The sequence below is a fragment of the Stegastes partitus genome, unplaced genomic scaffold (assembly GCF_000690725.1).
Source record: "Stegastes partitus isolate 25-593 unplaced genomic scaffold, Stegastes_partitus-1.0.2 Scaffold51, whole genome shotgun sequence".
NCBI lineage: Eukaryota > Metazoa > Chordata > Actinopteri > Pomacentridae > Stegastes > Stegastes partitus.
In genome coordinates, this window is record NW_007577782.1 from 686,174 (window position 1) to 707,429 (window position 21,256).

A 21,256-nucleotide genomic window follows, 5' to 3' on the forward strand; every position below is an offset into this window, starting at 1 on the left:
GCGCAAAAAGCGCACACACTGATAGCACATGCACAAAAATAACTACCAAGCATTTCTGAGCCAACCCTCTCTATGTCAACTGTGACAGCGATCAGACATGCGCAAAAGAGCTATTCCAGTAATGTGTGTCCAAAAAAACCCAAAAAAAACAGGGGCGATTTAAAAGTGAAAATTATTATACAAACCTAATTTCGCCCCCTTCGCCACTGACCCGACCGCTCTGCCCGCAGACTCGCTCCGTTCGACTGCCTTCATGCTCCCGCAGACAGTTCCCATGACAACCGTGCATGCTCCCGCAAAATGTTTACAGTTGCCATAACAACCGTACCCAGGAGAAACAGGATGCCGTGCGGGTCGAGGAGGGGAGAGAAAAAAAAAGTAGCGCCTTTAGTCATGTGTTGAAGAAAGTGGATCACTTACTGGACTATCAGTTGCAGCGTATCTTACACGTGTAGGCGACATGCACCGCAGAAACTAATGCAGACACAGCGACATTAATGTGAGGAGGCGCAATTTGAACTCGCTGCTGAGTAAACAATAAGAGGGAAGGGGGTCAACTTGCTCGACTAAATCCGATCAAGTGTTCGACACCATGGCAGGTTTCACATGTTTCACATGTTCATCCTCAGGCCAGTGGGGAGGAAAACACGTGATTTATTGTTGAGTATCTTCTGCCTGCCTTCACAATAAATGCAATCACCTGCAGTTGGATGGTTAAACCTGTCCTCCCTCTTAAACGCTTAAACCTGCACTGTCGTCACACTGTGCACTTGGATTATAACTAACATACAGTGTATCCCGGTTGGAACAATGTTCTACTATCCCACAAGGTGGCATCCGAGGCTTTCTAGTGTGTTCCATTTCATGCAACTGGATCAATCAGATCCAAAATGTGGCTGTTCTTGTTCTCTCCTGTCAAAGTTTTACTGGGGCTATTACAGTAGTTAAGCACAATTTGGAGGTGGTTTTGCTTGATTTTTTTCATTTTGTGCCACTTCATATATGCACTACTCCACTGCATTTCAAAGACAAATGTTGTACTTTATATACTTCTGTTGGGATTTGACTGCTGTAGTTACTTTACAGATTTTCATTCAATACATAGCATCACCTGGACTCAGATGGACTGCATTATTATACATAGAAAGACCCAACAAAAGGCCTATAATTCAAATCTATTCCACCCCCAGTGCGACTATATCTTAATACTACATAAGTGTATGGGCAAATGCGTAGGCCTATATATTTATATAAACCTACGATTGGGACATTCGGCACAATGAATACCTCTGATTACAACAATTGCACTTTTGTACTGGTGCAACAGTAACATGTGAGATGCCTTTCATTTGTACTGGTGTATTTTTGCACGTTATTGTTACAGTATTTCAAGATTATAAGGACTTGTTCCACCAGTTGAACAACAAAAACAAAAAAAGTTCAAAAACATAAAGTTCTCTGTGTTTTGTGAGATTTGTCCACATACATTTTCAGCTTTATACAGGGTGTTTCTCTTGAGCTCGGTAAAAGTGAAGAGAGAACAATTGAACCATTCAGTGCACAGTGATATTAGAACAGGAAATATGGCTGCTGAGAGGGGAGAAGCTGTCAAAGTGGACATTGCATAGCGTGAAGAAGCTCTATAGGCTTAGAACAGCCTCGGCTCTATTGTGCTGGTTAGCAGCAGTGCGTCGCAGCCCGTTGTGCGCCTCTGCGCTGTGATTGGCTGAAGCTGCAGTGATGCTCTCTGCATCCTGCTCCCACCGCCCGGACAGGAAGGAGGGGAGCTGGAAGCGCGGCTGGGAAATCATCATAACACGGGGAGGGGGGGAAACAAAATAATCATTTTTACCGTTTTCCTCATCTGGATGAGATGTCAACACTCAACATGTCTGCAGAAACGGAAGAAGCTACTGTCGCCAACTCGTGATCTTCCAAACGCCCTGAGACAGCGCCGAGAGGCTGACAGAGGAAAGTCTCACCTTTACTCTCCGTGAACGCTGAGCAGGTTAACCCAGAGGCCATGAGCGTGCCCGTCAACGACCCCGAGAGCATCCTGAGTTATCAGGTAAAGTGCACTTTAAAGCTCTAATGCGTGGAACGTCTCTTGGACACGATGGCACAGATCAGGCTGCACACAAGCTCCAACAACTGGTTCGAAATTCTCTGCGCTAATGGAAACTCAAAGATGGAGTGTATCGTATTTTAGGAACTCTTTGGTGACAGGAGGGTTCACCTACAGGCTGTTAATTGTAGGAGCTTCCTGAAATGTTCTATACTCACTTGTTTTTCTTTTTTTCCTTTCTTTAATTGCACGTTTAACCTCTAAGAGCACTCAGTGTGTGATGATCCAGGATGTTAAGTTGTGTCTCCTGTCCTGCAGGATGATGCTGTTTTCCGAGGATGTTGTTATTGTTATTCTGAGATGCAAACACGTGCAGTAATTCCAGGAGAGCGCATCACATCACATCGCATTGCACTGAGAAATCTTACTGACTGTGACTGTTGCTCGAGCGTACGATTGTGAACGATTGTGATCTGTAAATGCAATGACCACAATATTCTGAGTGCAGCAGATTATCGATCAGATATCGATACATTTCCACACAGCCCACATAGCGCAGCGCTCATTAAAACGTCAACTGCCTGTGCAGAAGTCGCATGTGCATTTGAATAACAGCAGCAGTTTGCTCGGATTCTCAGCTGGCTCCTCATTAGACGAGGTGTTATTTTTTTCAGTTACCCTCAAATGACCTTGACGCCATTCTTCCACAGTGCTCCATAAAGAGCTGAGTGTCTGTTCAATACAGCCTCATCTTTAGGCGGCCAGAGGAGGACAGCTTGTGGTGAGGAGGACTCTGAAAAGAAAAACTGCTTCATCCAATGTTCTGTTGAGGTGCGATCCTTCACTAGACCCTCAGTCAGGTGATTATTAAAGACAAATACATGAATGACCACACCAGCGCCTTATTTAGGCTGGCATGCAGCAAGGTGTGATCAGAACCACCACTGCATGCAGTATCATAGCTTAATGGACCAAACAGAGCCATGCCATCATGGTGATTTATAAAAACATCCAGTCTGAGGGCAGGAGACAGATGGAGAAGGACCAGGGAAGTCTCTGATATGATTAGACAGCTTTCAGAAAGAAAGAGGAAACTGCCAGGGAGCCTCCGTCTTCAAACACCAGGGTCGCGCCAGCTCATGTCACTATCTGTACGCCTGTCTCTCCACCATATCTGTGGTGTTCTGCTCAGTCGGCACCTACCGGGCGCTTTGCCAAGCTCCCCACCTGCTACCTGTTGAAGTGTTTGCCAGAGAGCCGTTGATGTGTCCCAGGTATATGGTCACATAATTTGCTTGAGTAAAAAGCAGCACTATGAAGTAAACATGCTCGACTGGCTTGCAAGTGAGACTCCGAATTCATAATTTTGCCTTGAATAAAGTATCAAAAACAAAAGTACTCAGACAGAAATGTCCCATACCCAGTGGTAAATACCTGTGGTGTTCATTTGTAAGCAGCACTTTGCAGCATTAGTGTTGTAGGTAAGCTTACATAGGAACTATGTACAGTACTGATGAAGATTTTCATATGTTAACAATCAATCAGTTTCTCATTTCATCTTTTATCAACGGAATCAATAAATACTAAAAAAGGGCCTATCACAAACAAGGCCACTGAAGCTCAGGTTGAAATCTTTAAATGGCTTCCTTTACCCGACAACAAATTTAAAATTTAAAGATATTGAGTGCAGATGATATTTAATAAAACTCCTCACAAACAAAAAGCTGGGACAGTTGTATGGCACTCATTTCTGCTAAACTTCAGAGAGACTTAAATGTTTTCCTGAGTATTAGAATAGTTGCTCTTCTTTCAGTTATTCCCGCTCTTCTACATTTAATTCTGTGTTTGGAGGAGTTAGTCTGCGTTTATACTTAATTGGACTTTATATGCAAAGATACTGCATATAGTTGGTTAGCACTGGGGGGCTGGAGCCTATCCCAGCTGACTTAGGCCGAAGGCAGGGGACACCTGGACAGGTCACCAGTCTACCACAGGGCCACACTTAGAGACAGACAACCAAGCACACTCACATTCACACCTACGGACAATTTAGAGTCACCAATTAATCTCAACATGTTTTTGGACTGTGTGGGAGGAAGCCGGAGAACCTGGAGAGAACCCACGCTGCACGGAGAGAACATGCAATCTCCACGCAGAAAGATTCCGGTGTCCCCATCGGGACGTGAACCGGCAGTCCAAAAACATGTTGAGGTTAATTGGTGATTCTAAATTGTCAGTAGGTGTGAATGTGAGTGTGCTTGATTTTCTGTCTCTAAGTGTTGAACTGCAATAAACTGGCGACATGTCCAGGATGTTCCCTGCCTTCGGCCTAAGTCAGCTGGGATAGGCTCCAGCCCCCCTGCGACCCTAGTGAGGATTAAGTGGTGTATGGATGGATGGATAGATACTGCATATAAGTACAATGAAATGCGATTAAGATATTGTGTTACAATTAGGTGTGAAACTGCACAAAAAGACGTGTCTGTGTAAAGTCTGGTATTGGTTAAATACATCTAATGCTGTACTGCTCCTTCTTAGCGGCAAATGCAACAATTAACATTCTGCTTTGGATGCAGTTATTATGTAAATGTTAAATAATGTCGTTCACTGATGACTCCTATTGACTGTTTAATCATTGCTATAATAAGACTCTCCACAGTTTCATTATCTCATTGACACTGCTGTCTCTCTAGTTCAGGTATGCAGCCTCGTGCTGTCATTGGCCTTTCATTTACAGCTCATGCTTTTCAGGGTGAGAAGTAAGATATTGACAGAAGACTTCTTCAGTTGCAACGCCGATTCTTCTCATATTTCCTACACAGAGATGTAAATCAATAAGCCCTCGAAAATCAGACAACAAACCCAAACATGCAGACACAACCACATACCCCGCTATTGTGCATTTATTTCCTGTCTTAGGCGAGCCAAGGTAAAAGTCACCTCTGATATGTAGATGACACATATTTACAGATGCCAAGGTCTTTACACGAGTTCGTAAGAAACATCTTCTTTCTACATTTATGTTTATGAGGTGATAGGCTAAAACATGAATACTGAAAATGGCTCAATACTACATGTGGTGACATGATAGAGGTTGCATCTGAGCCAAATTGGCACATTTTTAAATTGATTATTTTTATTTTTTTTTTAAATTGGGAATCGGTAAACAAAAATAATCTAGTAACTGAAAATATGCCGAATACCAGATCAGATATTCGACGAGGCCAATAATCAGTAAACCTTGATAAAGTTCTACAGCTTTTGATGGTGTCACTATAGGACTGTGATTTATCTTTCAGTTTCGTAATAATTTATTGCACTTCAGCCATAAATGTGTCTCAGTTTGAAGTCCCTCAAACAGAAGATTGTCACAGTACCCCTTTTCAGTCCTTTTACCGTAGATATTTGGCATCTATCCCAAGCTCTCATTTTAATCAGTTTGGTGGCATAGAGTCCATTTAGGGAGAGCGATCCGTACTGGCCTGTCTCCTGAAAGAATGTGTGCTTTAAAGAGCAGCACTGTCCTTTTGTACAAAGGAAAGAAGGGGAAGTTTATCTGATTTAACAAGCCTGGGCTCCACATATATGAAAAAGTGTATTAAAACTGTAATGTTTAAATACTTCAATGTTTTAAAATACTCAGTTCTTCCCAACAGGCTGGAAAACAATTGCAGTAGTGTGGCATTCTACCATGTAATGGGTTTGGTTTGAAACAGTTCATACATTCACAGAAGTTTAAACTCACCCCAGGTCAATAGAACTGATATGACAAAAAAGCTATTCAAGGACCTGCTGCCTTTCAGGTTTGTTTTTTAAGATGTCACATGGCATGATGACGGAGGATCATCTCAAACACTAAGCCTTTAGTCTATTTGGTGTTTATTTTTCATTCTTTAACCACCTATTGTCTCAATTTCACAACATTTTCTACAAGATGAAATTCAAAAACAAACTGTATGTTACCGTCTTTTCCCCATACAGCCACCGAAGCCTGAGGTAATCTCTCTAGAAAGAAAACAATTAGAGAGCGAGAGCCGCGTAGAGGCAGAATTGTATTTGTGGCACCAAATAAGGTGTGTATGACTCATGCTACCCGTGGGCTGAAGCAGTCAAAACAGCCGCCCCTCTCATCCTATCCCTTTCTGTCTGGAAGTGACAGACCCAGTTGTCTGAGGCGGGATCTGTGTCTCTGCTGTCAGATCAGGGTGCTTCTCTGAGGGGAGAAGAGAGGGGTCAGTTTAGAAAGACGAGGCGGTTGGCGGTGATGGCGTGGGCAGACAAAAATAGGAGGCTGCAGAGAAACACAATCAAGAGGAGCAGTGGAAGTTTAGTTTTGAGAGAGCCGCTCAACAAGTGTTTTGTTGGAGGGAAAGAGGTCATTGTAACGATCGGTTGAGTCAGTAACGATGGACATCTACAAAGACTTGAAAGCCCACGCTGTTCTGCAGAATCATCGATGAACTTTAATGAATTTACCATTTGGTGTCTTGTGGGGACGTTCTCTTCAGAGCTGATGTAGCTGATCTGTCTTTATGGCCTTAACTTCCACAACAATATGTGCTCATCTCAGCTCTTCCAGTGTCTGTAATGTGTTTCGTCAGCTGTCCTTCTTGATCTCAAGCATCTTCACAGTAGCCACCAGGCTTCATTCCTCAGGAGTTGACTCCACTCACAGTTCCCTCACTGTCCTGATGGAGCGAGAGGCCATTTCGGTGTAATCCATTGATTGCCCCACTCACTCAAGAGTGTGGGATACAAATCATTGCTGCTCTACTTGTTCAGAACAACAACCAGTTCAATGTTTTTCAATCTGATGCACTCTCACAATACATTTTGATTTGTGATTGACAAAATACTTACCTCCAGGAAACTTTAAATTGCAAGAATTACGAAACAGCTTTAATCTCACTGAGGCACGATATGGTTCCTGGATGTACCTAGCACAGGAATGAAGGGAAATTAAACTTTTATTGCTTCACAGTTGTTTTGAAGTCATACAGAAGAGTCCAGAAAATATATGGAGCTGTATCTTTTTGTTCAGCTGGGATAGGCTCCAGCCCCCCCAAGACCCTACTGAGGATTAAGCGGTGTGTAGATAATGGATGGATGGATGGATGGATGTATCTTTTTGTCGAGTACTGTAGATAAATATTTCCATTTACATATCAAACTCTCATATGAACTAGTGCTGTGTAATGTGTCTACAGTGACTTTCTGTATCAAAGGGAGGTTTATCAGCCTCCTAAGTAGGGCACTGTGTGCGACTTCTGCTCTGGGAATCTAACATCTTTCTGGGACAATCTGGCCTGCCAGAAAATACGTCTTGTATTTCTTTAGTTATCAAACGTAGGCGGATGATAGCATTTTTCTATTTTTGACTTTACATGCTGAGAGACTAGACTAGGGTGTCTAGAGTCATCATCGTGTGGATCTGTGAGATGGATCAAAAAACACACAAATGCACTGAATAGAAGGATAACTTTGCACAAATTTGGTGTATCAATAATAATTAACTTATTAGGTTTACAGTTTTTCAAGTGTGTCTTGGAACAATAGTCATGTGCCCATATGGGCGATGAAATGGGTTCTGCTTGTTATAATCATTCCTTCTGGCTGACTTTTAAAAGATAAATTCCTATCAATGGAAGTGATGTAGGCCTTGGACTTGCATTTCAGAGTTTATATAAAGCTCATATGGGGCTTTTGCAATACAGATAGACAAATCCAATGAATTTCTCCCAGAGTTCCAGGCTTTTTAGTACAAATTCCCTCTTTGTGTTCCTGTTTCTCCACCACAGGTCATACTATTTTGGGAAACACAGACTGGATTTTATACTGAAAAGACTATTGTTGTTTTATATTTGCTGAATTCAGATGATTAAAGCCTAATATAAGGTTTTGATAAACAATTGGGAACCTACCCTTTAATCAGCTATTATTTTGGAACAATCAAGAAGGGAATTTAAATCTTTTGGGATACTTGTGATGTGCTACAAAAGCAAACCTTAACTAGAGTTGAATGTTTATTAAAGCACAATGCTCTTAAGTTCTTCTCTGAAATCACACGACCGTATCTTTCGGTCATTCGGTTCAGCACTGTCATGTGGTTCTCTTTCTAGCCACGAGGCAGCTCCAGTGTGGGTTTGCCACAGTTGGTTTCCACTGATATGCTTATAAAGGACAGAACTTCAAGGACAGGCAGCCATTTTGGGTCTAGCAGTGGGACAGTTCTGTTCTTTGGTGGAGCTAATCTGTGTGGAAAATTATGAAGTCATAAACCCACTCGAGCACTGTGACTGATACTGAGCTGGAGGACAAGAGTGAAGAAAAAGGGGGACAGTTGCCAGGAAATAGAAACAGGCAGCAACACACAAATAATTTGCTCTGTCATTGGAAAATCACGCACACGTGCATGCTTTGAGGGTCACAGATGTGCTCAACTCTAGAGAGAGTAAACAAAACTTAAAGTGCCACGTGAGCTTTTAATTAGCTGAAGCATTTAATGTGACACCAGGGAGGTGAGTTGTGAATGACGGAGAACCATTAACCTGTTAAAAAAAACACATACCTCCATGAATTTGCCATTAAGAAGGTGCTTTTAGTGAACTGTGACCAGGATGTCTATGGGCTGTGAGTCATATGGTGTTATCAAGAGCATGGACTCAGGAGAGGGGACATCATAATCATGGCATGGATAGCGTAATCTGATCTTGTCAACAAAAAACAGTCTAAAAGAAGATTTTATCTCTTTTATGTTGTGTCCCTGCTCTCTGATATACAGCTTCACATACTCTGTAGTTATAGTTATTGAATGAGCCTTTGGAGAATAGTTTTCCTCCTCTCTCTCGCTGTATTTGTGTGTTTGTGCACCGAACAGATCCCCACTAATTGATCCTATCTGATAGTCTACCATCCTTTCTGGGACAAAGGGCTTTTAGAGGCGCCCTCTCTCTCTCTCTCTCTCTCTCTCTCTCTCTCTCTCATCCATTCTGTGTTGTTGTGTGTCTATGTGTTTGGTAAAGCTCCAGTTCTAATGGAGCAGACTGCCTAGAGCTTGAGCCCGAACCCACGCACCGCATAGAAGTCCTAATTCACCGTTACAGCTGCAGTGAGTGATAACACTTAGTGTGTATGCGAGAGAAATCGGGGTTACATGTGAGTGCACAGAGAGAGTCAGCCAGCGGATAAGTGTGTGCGTGGAAACGTAGTTAAAAATATGACTAAGATCTGTAGTAAGGGCTTGTGCACCACCGTGCTAATACCCTGCAGTTTGTCAAGGTTGTCATAGCTGATGCTTTCTGCAGGTTGTGGAGCCTCTAATGAAAGCAATCATGCGGCTCTTGTATGAATTGTAATGTTGAGTCTGTATATATTTTAAGGTATATTTCAATGATAAAGTTTAAACAGTTCATCCATAATTTAAAAAAAAAAAAAATCACAATTCAACCACTACCAGCAATGCAATTGCCCTTGTCAGTGCTTTTGGACTTTCCAATTCTGTCTGCGTTATTCCCCTCTGAAGACATACATTTTCAAAAACAGATAATTCATATCTACTTTCATGTTTTAAAAAAGGATAAATAATGTCCTAAAATAGTCAGTTAATCTAGTTTTTAGCCAACACAAGTAAATATTATGTTTGTCACAGACTATTTTCACCTGCAGATTTCACTGTTTCCTGCTGCAGGATCCATATGTACAATTTAACCAAAGTAAACTACAGTGTGCATAGCTGTTGCATGTAAATACACATGTTCACTGGCCTTTTTTTCCCCACCACACATTCATCTCCTGCATAAACATAATTATAAAACCATGAGTCACATTTAGTGTTTAGCCCAAGCATGAATCTCTAATTAAGTAGCCTTATTCTTTTAAAGGACAGAATTGTCCTGGGACAATGAAGTGCTCAGTCATGGAAAGAGAAAGAAATCCCAAAGCACTGATACGGTGGAGAGAGTGTGAAAGGAGGCAGGAAAGCAACACCAGGCCACCCACACCGGTGAATTAAGTGGCTGTCTTGGGATCTCGAAATATAACTCATATTAAAGGGGTTGGCATTAAACACAAAGTCTTTTTTGAAGTTGGATTTAAATTTTTTGCTTATAATCAGGTAAGATATTCGTTGGTCTGTACTGCATGTTAATTAGTTTTTTTCTTATCACAATCTTTGTGCTAATGTGCTTAGCAGTTCAGTTTTTAGCAGCATGGAGAGACTAAAGGAATTAGACAGAAGATAAAATACTGCTGCGGGGCTTCAGTGTGCATATAAATACAGTCTGAGATAGAGGTTACACACACACACACACACACACACACGCACACACATACACTCACTCATGCTCACAGCACTGTCATCTCTATTTATCACATTTTATGCCTGCAGCCGGAAACCACCAAAATTTTGAATTAGGGTTTTTTGGTCACTAAACTGTGCATGTAATTTTATCAGCCGAACCCTGGGAGAACTAAGAAGAATCACTGCTCACTCCTTTGCTTGATCACACATCTTAACGTAATGTCCATGGCCGTGTATGTAGGGTTTAATGCAAATGCAGTTTTGTGTTCTGAAAAGCTTTAACATGGTCATTACCTGAACATATAGTTCTATACTACTCTTAAGTCCAACAACTGTCATGAAAAAGTAAGTGCATCACATGGAAATTGTTGGCTTTTCTGACATATTTAAACAAGCAAGCAATTCTTTGTGCCTATTAATAAAGGTGAGTAATCTGCACCTAATAAATGAGTATATATTAGGGGCTAACGATTGGAAGCTTTTTAGGGAGTGACAGCTGTAACCTGTCTTATTTAAACCTGTGACATCTGGGCTCTGATGTTATCTTTGCTGTTGAAGTGTGTGGTGTCATCATGCCAAGACCTTAAGAGCCCTTTGAGGCCTCAAGGCAGAAGGTTGTGGATGCCTGTGAGTCTGATAAGGAATTTAAATACAATTTGAAAAAAAAAGTCATTCCACTGCAGGGAAAATCCTCTGCAAGTAGTGTAGGTGTTTCAAGCAACTCAGGAATTTGTCCAAGACTGACTGCCTCAAGAAAATAGGTCCCGGAGCAGACTATTTAATGTAAAAAGAAGTCTCCAAGTTTAATTACAGGGTCTGCAAGTAACTCTTGCAGTTGTTGGTGTCTACAATCAGAACAAGATTACCCAAACTTGACCTGCATAGGAAGAAGACTTTCCTGTCCAAAAAAAACAATGAAAGTGAAATTATAGTTTGTCAGTGGACATATAGACAAATACAAAGCCTTCTGGAATAATGTGCATTGGCAGACAAACCAACTGACTGTGGCCACAGTAAAAGTAGACAAGTGTGGTGCTGACCAAAGGCAGCTTTCCAGGAGAAGAATCTCAAACTAACTGTGAAACACGGTTCTGCAAATGTTGTGTTTTGGAATTACTTCACTGGCTCAGGGAGTGGGCAGTTTGCAGTCATTGAGAATCATTTTAAAGGGTGCTTCAGCATAATTTTAGGCCATCTGTCTGAAAGTTGAAGTGTAAGCAAGAGGTAAACCTTTCAACAGGATAATGATACTCATCGTGCTCGCAAGTCCAACAAGAAATGGCAAAAAAAAGAAGAAATGGAGAGTTATGGAATGGACCACTCACTGAATCCCATTAAAATGTTGTGGTGGGGATTTAAAACAGGCTGTACAGAAGAGCAAAACTCTCAGACATCTTGTAGCTGAAGTGCTAAAAAAATTTCAGCAAGCAGATGTCTCAGGCTGGTGGACAGTTATTGTTAAGAATGATTGTTTCTGCAAAATGGGACATTACTAGTTTCAGATGCCACTTTTTCCACAGGAGAATATTAAATCTATATTTTGGAGAAGCAATAATTAAAAAAGTTAATTCTCCCTGTGGTTGTGTTTAAGGAACCTTGTCCAACATGATTGTATAATGTTTTTTTTTGTTGTTGTTTTTTTTTACCAGAATAACCAATGCTCCTGCTCTTACATGCACTCTGACAGACCAAGACATTTTCAATTTCACTCTAATAGTACAACTGGTACTTCAACATGACATTCTGCAATTATTTTTTCCCGCCGCGGTCATCGTGTTGCAGCCTCAGCCACAGTGTGAGCTGCATTCACAGCGTGCTGGATATTGGACTGTCCAATTACAGCAAAAGACTGCATGTCAGAGAATACAGAGCTTCAGGTTTGTCACACTGAAAGGGAAATGTACTGAACGGACTGTTGTCATTCCCACATCTGTGTTTTGGTGAACTCTCAAGCACACATCTATTTCACATGCACAATTGTTGAGCTAAATGCTGAGATAGCTGCTGTGCTGTAAATTGAGAATATCAGATGGTTTAATGGTGGTGATTAAAGGTCTGAAGTGCCATTGCAGGTTATGTGAATCATGCTTAATCAAACCAAGTCGGCACTGAAAAGGATGTAACAAACTGATTAACTAAATAAAGTAGCACAGCTCTGCACCGAGTTTCACTGCTGAAAAATAACTCCCCTCTTCTGTGCCATTTCTCTGTATCTATTCATTTTATATCATGAATATTTAATCTGCAAATGGATATATCTTTTTCCAAGATGTTCAACACTCTGTATCAGTAATCATTTTTAAAGAGTGGTGAATATTTTATTTTTATGTTCAGTCCTCAGTGACATCCTCCCCCTCACACACTAATAGAAACACATCCAGTCTGTAAAGATCATGTGTGCAGAGTGGGCAGAAATATCTATTATGTCGAAAGCTGCATTTATATACCAGTGAGTGTGTGTGTGTGTGTCCGTCTGCACTTAGAGGTTAGTCAAAGAGCACTGTATGTTGATGCTGGTAGAGGAATATGGAATATTGCACTTCCCCATCTATTTTCCTTTATTTATAGATTTTAGCTGTTGATTTTGCTGCTAGCAGCTCTAACCTGTTTGACCACAGTGTACTCACATACGGTATGTACATGTACAGAACGAAAGAAATAATTGATTTCTTATTTGATACAGTGGTATGTACTCACTCTCTTTAACAGCATGTAGGAGGCTACCACAGATCAGAAATCAAAGATTTACTGTTAGCATTCATGCAGAGAAACGAAGCAACATCCTGTAAACAGAGACAATGCAGCGGCACAGCAACTCCAGAGCCACTGTGGAGGTTCCCACAGTACTCTGCCCTCAACATCATAGCACACATACATAACCACAGATTACTGCCTCCACTGTACAGGAGCAAAAGCGCTGTTTCTGAGAACGGCTTGTCGCTGTGATAGTAACAGCAGCAGCAGCAACAACATCCTGCAGCAGTCTGCCAACAGCAGCACTGCTGGTGGATATGGCACTCTGCTAATTTGATTTGATTTCCCCTGGATAGTAGAGCCTAGCACATTCTCCAACTGACTCATACTCTGTTTACCTCTGCTACGTCTGTGTGTGTGCGAGTTTGTGTGGATGTGTGTGCATGCCTGCCTGTCCTTCTGTGACTGTGTCCGTACCAGACGGTCTTAGAATAGATTGTCTGGAATTTGATGCTTATCATCGGAAAACTCTCGCCAGTTAGACCAATTAATGGTTCTGTTACAGTGTTTGGTAGCTTCTCCTTTACAGGACACTTCTTGGACATTATGACCTTTTTAGATTTCTTTCATGGATTGATGTTAAAGAGCTGAATGTGATTAGCTTTTTTTTATGAGAACTACATGGCTGCTGAAGACTGTAAAGAAGCATATTCTCTGTACCAAAAATGCCAACAGTAAAATTATACTTGCATATAATGTATATTTTGTCTGTGTGTCCGTCAGAGGCCAGATGAGGAGGTGGTTGTAGACCAGGGAGGGACCAGCTCAGTACTGAACATCCACTATGAGAAGGAGGAACTAGAAGGTGAGTAAAATGCACATTTGGGGGGAAAAAAAGGTAGTGATTACTTCAAATGTTTCTGATGACATTTTCTTTTGCTTCATTGAGCGTCATCAAGTCTGATGTGTGGGTGGGGATTGGTGTCAATCAGAATCAATGTCTGCCAGAGATATAAAAACACAGAACAAATTTAGCTCTAATTTGTGAAGAGTGCTGTTGCCTTTCACAATATTATATTATTAAAATACAGTAGCTCATACCTAAACAGCTCATTTTTGTCATGTTTTTCTCTTGTTGTTGTTCCCCTAAGCTGTTCACCTCATATTTTGGGGTAGATAGGAAACAAAAAGGTCAAAACCGTAAGCTTTCAGCCATGCACATCTGGCTGCACCTGAATCAGTGATGTTATACCAGGTCATGTCCATTCTTTGCAGCTGGAGAATAAATTCTGCAGCCAAATCCCTGTATTACTGGTACAGGGGTGGTCAGAGGAGCAGCATGCCAAAACTATTGTTCAGCAGATGTGGGTTTAGTGTTGATTTGGCTCTCTTTTGTTAGCAGTATCTGCACTTCCATAGTAGAGCTCAAATATTTGTTCCTTTTAAAGCTTCAACACAATTGTCTATATTTTTTTCCCTAACAGAGGCTTGGCATCAACACTCTGTATTTAATCAGTGCTTGATGCACCCACTGAGCTATGACTGTTACCAGAAACCTTCACACCTGCAGTTTGCATTTAATTGGAGAAAACAGTGTTCTACATAACAGCACTTTAGGCCAGTTCAAACTATGAGTCATATTTTATGCACCCAACAGATGTTTTTCATGCAGCTTTTATTTTTAATCCACTGTTAGATTTCAGAGAGTAAGAAAGCACAGTCATTCCCTCTGAATACTACAACGTCATGAAAACCTGAAATACTAAAGAAGCACCTACACTTAGTGTGCTTAGTTAATTATCGTCCACCACAGGTGTCTTGGCCTGACTCAGCCCGCAGATCTCTTAAGACCACTTACGTGTTATATATATTTAATGAGACCAAACAGTGGGATGAAGCATGAGGTGAGGTGAAGCTTCTGCATAAATGAGTCATTTTTATAGTTTGTATGTGTTCATGTGGGTTGGTCGTGAACACTGCAAGTTGTTGTTAGGGTTGGGATGTTATCTTGCTGATTCCTAATATGAACGTATAATGGGGCCATCATGCTTTCCTGGATGGAAGTGAGTCGTTCGAAATAAAAGATTAATCTGAACAGCAATTTTCTGTTCATTTCCGGGGTTCATTCTTTAAACACCCACTCTGGTAAAAATCAAGTTTTTGACCTTGTTCACATGTCCATTTGACATTTTTATATTCAAGAAGACACATCAGAAGTGAAATAAGAAACATTTCAACCTTAAAACCAATGGCTTCAGACTTCCAGTTTCCTAGTTTTCTTTCATACATAACAAACATAAGAAACAAAGCTTTTCAACTTGCATATTGGGGTTTCTGCATCATTAGTCTTCTTGAGAATCAGCTTCTGGTTCTAACATGTATGGCTGAATTACTTCAATATTACAATTTGCCATTGTGTAACGTGATTAGTTTTACAGTATTTGAAGAGAGTCGTGGGCGAGCTGATGTGCTTAAGCTGCAGCATGAAGCAGAGGGCTGAGAGAGAGGTAGGGACTTAATAGATCAACGCATTTATAGGAAGCAGTGGTGTAGAATTACTTAGTTGTTTTCAGACAGGAAGGGATTACTTTCATGGGAAAAAAAGATATAAACGTGCAGTTTTGATACACTGGCATGAGCTTTTAGGGGTATAATCTGAGACTTTATAGGATAGAGAAACTCATCACTTCAAGAATCCAGAATAGAAATCTCTGGGTAAACTTTTAAAAGCGTTTTTATCAGATTTGATTGATGGTTGTATAAATGTAATTCTTATGTCCTGGTAACCACTGAAATTGCAGCATTGCAGTGTCTCTCTCCCCATTCATTCGTATAGGAGCTTGGTCGTGTTAGCCTGAAATAACTGCCCAGAGGCGTTGCCAAGATGACTGCTGAGTGGCACGACTTTTGTTTAATCACTGTCTGGAGAGGGACTTTACTTTCAGAAGTCTCTGCATTCATTTTCTAATAAAACTCCATTATTGTCAGTGTCACATGCATTCGGTCTCTTGTTATCGCTGCATGTTGCATTCAAAGTTGAAAAGGCTGATAAATATTACAGATGGCAGCGGTTGAGATTAATGTTGGACAGCAAGCAGCAGGAAGGGTGTTGTTCTCCAATTCTCCCTGTGGAGCTTCAGGTCAACATCTTAGCCCTAGTTTAATAGCTTTCACTTTTAGTCGCTTTAACCCTGCGTGCTTAGGGACCGTAATGTGCAATGTTCCGCCCAGCAGTCTTTACTCCATCCTGGGCTTTTTTTCTTTTCCCTTTCAGTATTTGAAGCCAATTTTATCCATAGCTAATTCAAATGATACCATCAGAAAGGCTGAACTGAAATCTACTCAGCGAGAGTAGACAAATTACGCAAACCCAAAGGCAAATTGATACCCTAGTAATGTCACAAAAAACGAGTAGATAACGCAAAATACACACTTCATATAAGTGCAGCACAAAACTGAGCTGATGTGATCAAAAATAAGTAAAGAAAAGACAAAGAAAGATCTCACTGATCTGTCAAGGCCCATTAGAAAAAAAATGTTTTCCAGACTGACAGGTGAGACATTTTGGTTGCAACCCTCATCAGAAAACATGCAAGAAATAAAAGACAAAACTGAGTTAGCAATGACTGCAGAAACAAAAATAAACCATCATTGTGAACCCCTTTGGTCTAACTGGATCTCTTCCCTCTTTAAAGATAATAAATAGAATAATAATAATAATAGAAACAGCTCAGAAAGGCCTAAAGCTTATCCAAAGACAACATGCAGCCGTATTTGTTATTGGATTACTATTTATATATAATTTAATACTATTTATTTTATCCTCCCCTGTGTGCCTTTAAGGTTCTGTTACTAAACTCCACAAAATCCTTACAGGCATTTATACGATCATTATGATGATTTGTAATTTTCCTAATGCTCTTTTTCTCAAAGAAAATCATGTTGCCACTAAGTACAAGAATGAATGAACTAAAATCCCTTCTTTCAACTCTTCTGCAGGCCACAGGACTCTGTTTGTAGGGGTTCGGATGCCCAGGCAGAGTCACCGTCACCACAAGCCCCATGGCTCCCGCCACCGCAAGAGAGACAGGAGGTCAGGAAGCAACGCAACACAACAAAGCGAAGAAACTGAGACGACCACCTCCAGTCATGGTAGCGTGCACACAAATACACACACACACACACACACACACACACACACACACACACACATAAAACCTTTTTGGAGTATTTTGCCTTTTTAGAGTTTTTTGAGACTTGTACAGTCATTTAGACAAAACGATAAACAGACTTGCGTGTGCACTTGCAAAACCACCTCCCAGAGAGGAGGTAGTATTTGTGAAACAAAGACTATCGATACTGTGGGCACTTCACACACGCACATACAGTGCTCCAGGCTAAAATTGACAAGCCCACTAATTAGCTAACAAAGAACAGGAACTAGTCAGCATGTTGCCTGTGTGTCTGGATTTGTGTGGAAGTGTGCATGTGTGGACTCAGTATCTATTTAAAAGGCATGTAATGACAAAATATAAAGTGCCGTGTGTGTGTTTGAAGCAGTGTTTCAAGAGCCATAGTTCACCTCTCCTTCCTCCTTCACATCCTCTTGCTTCATCAGACACACCGTCCCAGCGGGTTCAGTTCATTCTGGGCTCAGAGGAGGATGCTGAACATGTGGCCCACGAGTTGTTCACCGAGCTGGATGAGATCTGTGTGAAGGATGGCAAGGATGCTGAGTGGAAGGAAACAGCCAGGTCAGGATCTCCTCTGGGAGCTGCTGGCTACAGCGTTCGGCAATAAAGCATCTGACAGCCCGGCAGCTCTACAGCTGTACTGTTATGAAGAGGGAAGTGTACAAGTGGTAGTTACATCTAAAGCTTAGTGGATCATTTCTCGCTCGATTTGCTCAAGGCAGAAAGTGAGGAATCACACGAATACTGCTGTGATCTCATTCACGCTGTTCAAACACTAAATCTCAGTCACACATGCTGATGTTTGTTTTTCTGGGAGGAAATGGCGTAAACTGCAACATTAAGGTTTACAGCTGATCTGTGTGTAGAACTGGAAAACATCTTTGCCTTTAAGGTTTAATTCTCCCTAGTCGCTGCGTGCGTTGATCTGAGTCTATGTTTATCAAACTTCTAAAAAAATGACACTTAAAAAGACCTGACGTGGAAGTAAAAAAGCTTCGCTGCATCAAGCAGAGCACTTCTACCTGCAGCTGTCCTAGTCTCAGGGTTAGTGGTTCAGTTCGGTGGTTCGCAGTCATGAGTATGTGAATGAGAAATAAACTGTAAAGCACTTTGGCTAAGAGAGCTACATACAGCAGCTGTTTAACATAATGAGTGAAGTGTAAGAATAACACTTTAACTTTCAAGCCATCAGATGATTTATTATATGTATGAAATAAGGCAAGAATTAATGGTACTGGTACATCTAACATGTTGTTAAATTCCTTTTTTTTAATCCTTACATTTTTATCAATGATATTTTATTCTTAATACCTTTGTTTTGCTTTGTGAAATTCTTTATTCTTTATTTGAATCCTCATTAGCTTCCACAAGGTGGTTGTTAGTCTTCTTGGGGTCCATTCACAAAACAACATTAGAAATACATCAATTTAAATTGAAAGCCTTAATATCGTCACTAGAAGCAGTAGTCATGTGCCCTTGTGAACATCTGAGCAGGTTTTTCTTGCTCGTTTCAACAACACGTACCTGCATTTGGATGTGTTTTTTCATGTTCTGGCATTTTCTCTAAAACTTCTGCACATGTCATCACATTGGTGAAGAAGGTGATTTGCTAAACTTGTTTTTTTTTGTCTATTTGCATGTGTTTTCTCAAGTCAGCTCTCAGGGCCTCCATGCCCTTCACTTATGCACACTGAAGGGCATTAGCAATAATTACAGCATTGAGTTCAGAGAGTTCAGGATATGAACTCTCTGAACTCAGTATTAGATTGTCCTTTCACATGCTTCCCACTTTAACATGTGAAAGGACAATCTAATATGTTTAGAATAATGTAAAGAGGAAATTATAAACGGAGATTGAATAAGGGGGGAGGGGGGGAAGAAAACCAAATTGGAGCAGAAAATAAATGTGAGTTTGCTGACAGATGAGGCGCATCAGAGAAAACATGCACAAGTGTTTGACAGTGACGATGCACCAGAACAATCAACCACAGAATCAATGCCGGCTTTATTCTTGTTGTTGTCACCGCTAATGAATGCAAAAAAGAAGGAAAACTAGTGCAGCACCCTGCAGGAAATATATTTCTTTTATCACATATTGTTCATCCAGCCCAATAATATTTTATTACTTAGAACGTGTATCTATCTCTGCACCGTAGTCATCATATCTGCTCTCAATCTGCTTAACAAACCATTGTTATATTTTTGAGTTGCGAGAAATTAGATTAGAGGTCTGAAAGACTGAAAGTATGATTTAAAGTTTTCTCTTTCTTGCAAACATAATTTCACTTGTTGACTATATATTGATCTTTGGTCTGTTTTTACCTTGCAGGTGGCTGAAGTTTGAGGAGGACGTGGAGGATGGAGGGGAGAGGTGGAGCAAGCCTTACGTTGCTACGCTTTCACTCCACAGTTTGTTTGAGCTCCGCAGTTGTATTATCAATGGCAGCGTGCTGCTTGACATGCATGCTGACTGCATCGAAGAGATTGCAGGTGAGAATTTTTCCAACAGGCGTTTATTAATATCTCAGCACCACAGTGCTATAAATCCCAAGAAAAAAGGCAAAGTCTGGCTGAGCAGTTTTCTATAAGGGTGCTGGAAGAAATCAGTTTTTATCATTGGTGTAAGTGAATGGCATTGTTTCCTCAAATGGAAATATAATTTCCCAATTTATTTTCCTGTCGTCTTCTTCCCTATTGTCTGAAGTGACTGTTTGTCTCTGTCCTTGAGTATATATTACATTCATTGCTATAAAACAGACTCCACATCTCAGCCTAAATGGCCCCTGGATATCTATTACAAATCAATTTATCTTCCTCAGAGAGGAAACAGGTGGAGAGTACAGGGCTGAGGGCCACATGTCACATTAGAGTCACACAAAACTGACACACATTCAAGCTGACAGCCATACAAAAGTCCCAACAGGTTTTAAAATAATTTCATGTGATGTTAACATTTTATAACAAACATAAGTGAAAAAAATCTAGTGTTGCCTCTCAAGGCTCTGTTTGTGTAGTGAAGGTGAACCTCAGTGGTTGTGTTTTACTAGAAGATGCAGCTGAACCAAGTGTTTGTTTTTTTAAAAAATTACATTAGTCGTGCTAGCATGAAATTATTGTTCATGCATTAATGTCCAGCCATTCTACACACACACACATACACACACACACACACACACACACACACACACACACACACACACACCTACAAATGGTCACATGGTTAAAAGCCCTCCATCGATCCTTGTTCTTCATGGTCAGCCTGTCAGAGTTACAGCCTGAACAACCTTGCTCCCTGCAATCATTCTGCTCCTCCAGCTCTCATCTCCTCTCCTCATTCACCTCTTCTCCATATGACTCCTGCCAGCAGCACCTGGACTACAAACAGCAGCTGAGATAATTTAAAAAAGACAAAAAAATGTATGAGATCTTTTTTTTTTTTTTTTTAAAAAAGATGGCAAACCTATTATTAAGCCAAATTAAATTGTATTCATAAATGTCTGTCATGTAAGAAAGTGCAATGCAAAATGCTTCAAGCAATAAGGTGCAATGATATAAACCAGTAAATGCATGTTGGAATAAAACACTAACAACCACTAACAGCTATACACTGTTAATCCTCTGAACCCCAAGTGGTTTCTGGCTGTTTTTTTTGCTCCTGTGACATTTTCACTCACTGTGGACACATTTTTCACTGCAGTATAAAGTCCTATGCCTCTATAGAAACAGCACAACCATGGCTACAAGTGAGAAGCACTCAAAAATGGCTTCTGTGTAGAACCTAGGTTTAATGTCATAAATTACTTTTAAAATCAGCATGTACATTTTTCCAAGTCCTCGCAGGTGTTACCAATACTGGAGAAATTGGTGACTCCACATACTATAGATATTTACTACTTAGATTTTTAATTTGTTTTCATACTTTCCTCTATCTGCTTTGTGTAGACACAGCCAGAAGTTTGGTCCAGTTCAGCCAAATGTCCCAGAAATGTTGTCATGTAACTGTAC

The 21,256-nt window shown here is 40.7% G+C and overlaps 1 protein-coding gene across 1 annotated transcript in view; it reads left to right on the forward strand.

The window, feature by feature from the left end:
- Positions 1-17,086: 17,086 nt before the first annotated feature.
- Positions 17,087-21,256, forward strand: part of LOC103376589 (electroneutral sodium bicarbonate exchanger 1-like) — a 9,940-nt gene continuing 5,770 nt past the window's right edge. The window contains exons 1-3 of the mRNA XM_008307006.1: positions 17,087-17,210; positions 17,677-17,812; positions 19,581-19,741. Coding sequence (XP_008305228.1) covers positions 17,087-17,210; positions 17,677-17,812; positions 19,581-19,741 — 421 coding nt within the window. The remainder of the gene's footprint in view (positions 17,211-17,676; positions 17,813-19,580; positions 19,742-21,256) is intronic.